Here is a 6,708-nt window from a genome sequence, read left to right as displayed (position 1 = left end):
GGACTCATTTTGGCAGTTGGATCGCTTTTGGTGGTGGGATCACTACTGGTGGTTGCATCACTTTTGGTGGTTTGATCGCTTTTGGTGGTTGCATCACTTCTGGTGGTGGGATCACTTTTGGTGGTTTGATCGCTTTTGGTGGTTGAACCGCTTTTGGTGGTTTGATCACTTTCGGCACTTGGATCGCTTTGGTGACTGGATCGCTTTCATCACTTGGATTGCTTTCGGCACTTGGATCTGTTTTGGTGACTGATCGCTTTCTGTGGCAAGAAGGAGCAGGAGAAAGGCTGCTGGCTGCCCATCCCTCCAAGATCACCTCTGGACAGAAAAGCTCCCGTCTTCCCACATCAGGCTCCGTGTTTTCCGGCAGAGCAGCAGCGATGGCCACACTCGGTCTGCTGGAGATGCTGAAGGCCGCCATCGGGACACCCAATTTGGGGGTTGTTGACTTCATGGCGCTTCACAAGTTGCTCGAGGCCATCATCGGGCAGCTGGGCCAGCTGCAGCTGTCTGTCCTGGAGCCAGGGCAGAGCCCGGCCCCCGGCCTGGCAAAGGACCAGGACAGCAAGGACCAGCCTGGCCAGGAGAAGGAGGAGGACGGAGCCCTGGGCACAGGGCAGCAGCTCTGGAAACCAGAGGAGCAGCTGGAGGGGACCGGGAGCAACTCCGAGGTCTCCTCCATGGCCAAGGAGCTGATGCCAACAACAACCAAGGAGGAGGAGAGAGCCGTCTCCAAGGTAGATGCTCTTGCTGGTCCCTGGGTGCTCCCCCACGAGACCCCCCCTCCTCTGGGCTCCGCGCTGCCGTCGTGCCGCCCTCAGCCCAAGGGCTGGGTTAAGCCCGAGCTCCCGCAGCAGAGCACAGCGGGGCCCAGGTCCCCAGGGACCCTCCCCTGGGCTCACCCCCCACCCGCTCTCCCAGAAAAGGGCTTCGCTCCAGCACCTGTGGGAGGAGATCAACAAGTTTAAGGAGGCGCAGTGCGGCCTGGCAGAGGACATGCGGGCCATGCAGAAGGCGCACTCTGGCATGGCAGAGGACATGCGCGAGATGAAGGAGGCGATGCAGGAGGCGCATTCTGGAATGGAACAGGACATGCGGGCCATGCAACAAGCGATGCAGGAGGGTCATTCTGGCATGGAAAAGGACATGAGGGAGATGCAGGAGGCCATGCAGAAGGTGCATTCTGCCCTGACAGAGGACATCCAGGAGATGAAGCAGGCACATGTCGGCCTGGCAGAGGACATGCATGCCCTGCAGGAGGCACATTCTGGCCTGGCAGAAGACATCCAGGAGATCCAGGAGACACTTGGCCTGGTGAGCATCGCCTGGTGCCCCGGGAGGGAGCTGGGCCCTCGTCCCTCCCCGCTCCTGCTGCCCTGTCACACTGTGCCCGTGCCCCACGGCCATCGGTGTCACCAGCGTGAAGGGCAGCAGGAGGGAAGAGTGGGAAGGGTGTCCCAAGAGTTGCTAAGGCACTTTTGAACTAGAGAGCCCTCAAAATAGAACCATGGGAGGGGAAGGAGGGGAGACAAAGCTCTACCCGTGCAATTCAGCCGCGGCCCCCAGGCACAGCCCTGCCCAGCGTCCCTCTGTCTCCTGCCCCAGTTCATTTGGGGATACTCTTTAAATCCCGCTCCCACATCTGAACGGGTGTCCCTCTCCTCACCCAGCTCCAGGGGAAGCCCCAGGACCCTGCCGGGCTGCGCAGGGACAGGAGGCGGCTGCGTCCCCCGCTCCCTCGGGGACACCAGCCCTCCTGCCTCGGGGCACAGCCTGTGGGGTGGGGTGCTGGGCAGTGATGCTGGGGGTCCCATCCCTGGGGGTCCCATCCCCCCAGCTCCATGGCCGGGCTGACTCCATGATCCCTTTGCATTTGTGTACTCATGTTCAACACGAGTTTGGCCCCGCGAGATGGTGGTTTGGGGACAGGGACTGGGGACATGGCGGGGGGTTCTGGGGTCTGTCCTCACGGCTGCCCAGCTGCCAGTAAACCTGCTGCCCTTTGCCTCTTCTTCCCAGGAGGGCGGTGGGGGCCAGTCTGCCCCCTCCGAGCCCACCCAGGTGGCCGTGGACAGCCAGTCCAGGAGGAGCTCAGCACTGGGGCCGAAGGGACGTGGGACACGGCCTGGGATGGAGACCGGCAAGGGGACTGCAGGCTCTGGCTCCCTGGGGATGCAAGCAGGGACACAGGGGGAACCAGCGACCCCTGTGAAGTTGTCAGGCGCTCCCTCTGATCACACGAGGTCTATTGGTGCCGGCGCCACCACCCCGGGGATGCAGGCAGGATCACGGGGTACCCAGGCCAGCACCTCAGGGATGCAGCCAGGATCCCCTGGGACCCACACCACCACCCCTGGGGTGCAGCCTGGGTCCTCCAGCTCCCAAGCCACCATCCCAGGCGATGCCCAAGAGCCGGCCAAGCCCTGGGGCTCCACCAGCACCTCCAGCTACGAGTCGGAGATGCGGGAGGTTCTCTCCCAGGTTGGGCAGCTCGGCCACCTCTGCACTGGTCTGAAGGAGCAGGTGGAGCAGCTTAAATCTACCAAAGCAGAACATGCGGATCTTGAGAACTTGCGCCGGCTCTTCCCGAAGGGAGGTGAGAGCACGGGAGGACTGGCGGGGGTTTTTTGGCGTGGGGTCACCCTGGGTCAGGGGCTCGTCATGCTCAGAGACCCCCTCACCAACAGCACATCCCCTTGCACCATGTCCCTCTAGGCCGGGAGAGCATCATCAGCATCCTGGCCGACCTCAGGTGCCAGGTGTCCTTCCTACAAGACATGGCCAGGGCCCTCCGCGGGGAGGAGGAGAAGGTGAGCCGGCAGCAGTCCCCGAGGGGCTGCGGGGATGCCAGTTTGGGCAGGGAGGGGGCAGCCGAAGGGTCCCCGTGCCGGAATGACACAGGGGGCTGTGCCCTCACTGCCCCCACTGCCGTTCCCAGATCAGCAAGGTGGAGGATGCTCCCAGAAAGACGAGGGGGGCTGGAGCCGGTAGAAAAGCAGACGGCAGCGGCCAGATGACCCGACAGCCGCGGTAAAAGGATGGGAGAGGGTTTCCTACCCCGCAGGGCTGCGAGGGAGCCTGGGGTCTGGGAGCATCCCAGTTTGGGGGCCGAGGGACACCCCCACGAAGGCTAAGCCTGCCCCTGCCCCCGTCTCACTGGCCAGGCCCAAGGGACAGAAGGTCAAGGCAGAGCGCAAGGAGCTGGGGAAGCAGCAGGAGCCGACCCAGGCCGAGCTGGAGCAGTTTGCGGCCAAGTACGTGAATAACTTGGTGATGGAGGCAGCGCAGCAGCTGCAGGCAGAGGTGAGGCCCGGGGGCAGCGCTCCCAGCCCCCGCTGGCTCGGGGGGAGTCCTGGCGGGGTCCCGGCCACGTCCCCTGGCTGGATGGGGCCATGGAGCCTCCACGGCACCTGGGCTTGTGGGCGGCATCCAGCCCGGCTCAGAGCTGATTCCTCCTCCCCTGCCAGCAGCAGGACGAGCCGAGGGCGACGGTGCAGAGCGGGGGACACGAGCACGCAGGGTGCCACTTCTGCAGCCCGGACACCAGGGTGCTGCTGGGGAAGCTCCTCCAGCGCTGCGAGAAGCTCGAGGAGCAGGTGGAGTCCCTGGCCCAGAAGGCGGGCGGCAAGGTGGACAATTATCCGAAGTGGAGGAGACAGGTAAGGAGATGCGGTGTAGGGGGCTTGAGCTGCCAGGACCCCCCAGGCATTTCTGCTTTGCTCTAACGTGGGGGAGCCCCTCGCTGCCCCCCTAATTGGCTTGTCGGAGTCAGCAGCACGGAAGGGAATAAAAGCCTTGGAGCAAATGTCCTGCTTGCACTGAGGGCCCATGGCCATCAGCCAAAATACCCTGGGTCTGCCCCCGTGGGGCAGCCACCCCCTTGCTCAGCACCGCCTTGTCCTCTTAGTCCCTGCAGCAGGACGAGCAGCTCAAGTGCCTCCAGACCAGCATCGTGCAGCTCCAAAAAGGCTATGAGAAGTTCAGCTCGGACCTTGCAAACCTCCAGCAGGATCGCCAGCAGGAGCAGAATGACGTCAAGGTGGGTGGCTGTGACCCGCGTGCAGAGCCCAGGCTGGGACCCCAAGGGGTCTGTCCCCCTGCCACCCTGCTCGCAGCCCTGCACAGCTTCCCCATGCCTTTCCTGGAGGTTTCTGATGGGGTGGGGAGGCAGGGGGTGCTCGGCTGGCCGGGGGCAGCTCCGACCCTGCCGTGGCATCACGGGCTGCTGTCTGCCTTGGAAGGCTCTGTCCCAGGCCCTGGGGAGGCTGGAGAAGAAGCAAGCAGACAAGGAGGAGCTGCTGGTTTTGGGAATCGATGAGGTACGGGCTCAAGGGGCCCCGGTGCCAGTCAAGGGTGTCCCTGGCAGGGTGACAAACACCCCTTGTCCCTTGGGTGCCGGCTGGCAGAACCAGCCAGGGGGAGGGAGGATTTCCAGCCCGGCTGCAAGTCCCTTGCCAGGTCCCTCTGTGACCCCGAGTCCCTTCGGCTGGTGGGACCAACGCCACGGGGGTGATGGGGTGAACAGGACCACGTAGCCACTTCCCCTCTCCTGTTGTCTCTGCATCCTGTTCCCACCGCTCTCCTGCCTTTCCCCGTTGCTAGAAAGCAGACAAAGGCGCCCTGGCTGACAAAGTCAGTCGCAGCCAGCTTGAGGCGTGCGTGGAGCGGCTGACCAAGATGATGGAGGAGGTGACGAGCCGGGTGACGGGCCAGGAGAACGGCTGGCTCCAGTTCCAGAAAGAGCTGCAGAGACAGATGGACTGCAAGGTGAGGGCTCGTCCCCTCCACGCAGCACTGGCACCCTGGGGGCCTGGCAGCCTAAGGCAGCATCCTTGCGAGGGTCCCCCCTCCCGGCTGTGCCCCCGGGGACCGCCATGTCCCATCCTGGGGTAGCTGGCTGAGGGTGTCACCCGTCCACAGCTGGACCGCCGGGAGCTGGGGGCGTTCCGGAAGCAGCAGGAGGAGCGGTGGAAGAGCCTCAGCGGGCAGCTCCAGGAGAAGGCGCTGCAGGCAGAGCGTGACAATGCCGCTGGGATTAGGAAGTGAGTGCGATGGGGACAGTGGTGGCTTTGGCAGTGCTGGCCCTGTTCCTGCTGGCTGTCCCGGCTCGTGCCGGTGTGGTACCTGGCGTGGGAGCCATGTGGGCAGCGCCCCTGGGGATGCTGAGCAAGTGGCTGTGCCTTGTGCTCCTGCCAGCTGCAGCTTCGCAGCGATAGAGGCGGCACAATGAGGGGGCACGTGTGGGAGGAGCCCTCCTGAACCAGTCTTGGGGGGTGGGTGCAGAGGCTTTTTGTGGCAGGTGTGCAGGTGGGGCTGTGCCCCCCAGGAGCTCCCCAGCCCTTTTCTCCCCCCTCCAGGCAGCTGCTGCCTGGTTTCCATTGCCTGTCCTGTGACCGGCCCCTCAACATGCTGGCGCCTGGACCGTGAGTAACTGCCCCCCGAACAGGGAGCACCCCCCGACCCCTCCCTGGCGTCGAGTGACACACGGGGTGCCACCTGCCGGGCACTGAGCACCCCCATGTCCTGTCCCACAGGGAGCGGACGGGCGAGTGCAGATACCCCACTGTTCCGCGGAGCTGTGGGGGCCCACACACCGTCACGCCCCCGCGCTTCCAGCCCCAACCGCCCAGCACCCCACGGCCGTCCCAACCCAGTGCCCGCCGCCCCAACAAGGTAGGGATGGCAGAGGTGGGGAGGGGGATGCTGAGCCTGCGGGGGGATCTGTGCCTCAGTTTCCCCGGGGAGAGCTGGCTGGGGGAGGGATGCTGGGGGACGTGGAATGGGGCCCCGTGTTTGGGTCACACGCTGTCGCCTTCCCAGAAGGACGCGATGCAGCTGTCGGGCCAGGACGGCACTGATGGGAAGCGGCAGGACGAGCAGCTCTCCATGATGGGGGGCTCTCAGCTGCCCACAACACCAACGGCCACCCCAGAGACCTCGACCTCGAGGAGCCAGAAAAGTATGGCCCTGTCAGGGCACCGGGGGGCAGAGGACACCCCGCTGTCTGGGGGGACGGGTCTGTGCCCACAGCTGGGCAGGGTTGGACGGGGGTCTGGGCTCTGGGCTGGGCTGTGGGGGCAGCCAGTCCTCATGATGGAGATGGAGGGAGCTGGGGGGACATGGGGGGTGGTGCTGGGCAGTGGGGGACAACAGCCTGTGTGCTTCAGGGTGGGGGCAGGACCCTGTTGGTGGGTGTCTGTGGCTGACCCTGCCCCTCGCCCCCAGGCACCGCCTCCCCGCTGCTGTTAGCCGTGCTGAAGCGCCAACCAGCCTCAGCTCCCGGACGCCTCACCCAGGCACCGAAGCTGCTGCCACACCGCATGAAATCAGCGCCCTGACAGCCGGGCAGGACGGGGGTCCCGGCCCCGGTCCCACCGCCCCGGGCGCTGAGCCGGCAGCGGCTGCAATAAATGGCGATGGGCAACCAAGCGCCGGTGTGGTCTGAGTGGGGGTCCCTGGGGCAGGATGGCAGAAAGCCCCCTGTGTTTGCTTTTTCAGGAGAAAAATAAGTGCTAAAAAGGCGCTTTGGGGGTGCCCAGGTGGATCCAGTGGTATCCAGGGTCCCCAGAGGGATCACGGGGAGCAAACCAGTGGGCACCAGGGCAGAGCCAGCAGAGGCCCATCCTGCACCCCGGGTGGGGCTGAGGTGTCCATGGGCTTCAGAAGCACCCCCTGGCACTAACTGGGGGGACGGGGTGAGGGGGGAGC

The 6,708-nt window shown here is 65.0% G+C and overlaps 2 protein-coding genes across 2 annotated transcripts; both read left to right on the top strand.

Moving 5' to 3' along the window:
* The first annotated feature begins 380 nt into the window (after positions 1–380).
* Positions 381–3,034, top strand: LOC135575798 (uncharacterized). The gene is made up of 3 exons (XM_065035173.1): positions 381–737; positions 922–1,314; positions 2,939–3,034. The coding sequence occupies exons 1-3, from the start codon at positions 381–383 to the stop codon at positions 3,032–3,034; spliced, it is 846 nt and encodes a 281-aa protein (XP_064891245.1).
* Positions 3,035–4,262: 1,228 nt separating this feature from the next.
* On the top strand, positions 4,263–6,428 carry LOC135575684 (uncharacterized). The gene is made up of 7 exons (XM_065034319.1): positions 4,263–4,319; positions 4,603–4,767; positions 4,921–5,042; positions 5,358–5,423; positions 5,535–5,673; positions 5,821–5,959; positions 6,226–6,428. Exons 2-7 carry the CDS (start codon positions 4,678–4,680, stop codon positions 6,336–6,338), a joined length of 669 nt encoding a protein of 222 aa, XP_064890391.1. The 5' UTR covers positions 4,263–4,319; positions 4,603–4,677; the 3' UTR covers positions 6,339–6,428.
* Positions 6,429–6,708: the final 280 nt, after the last annotated feature.

Source organism: Columba livia, chromosome 18 (genome assembly GCF_036013475.1).
Source record: "Columba livia isolate bColLiv1 breed racing homer chromosome 18, bColLiv1.pat.W.v2, whole genome shotgun sequence".
NCBI lineage: Eukaryota > Metazoa > Chordata > Aves > Columbiformes > Columbidae > Columba > Columba livia.
Note: the sequence above shows the minus strand (reverse complement) of the source record. Positions and strands in the feature narration are given on the sequence as shown.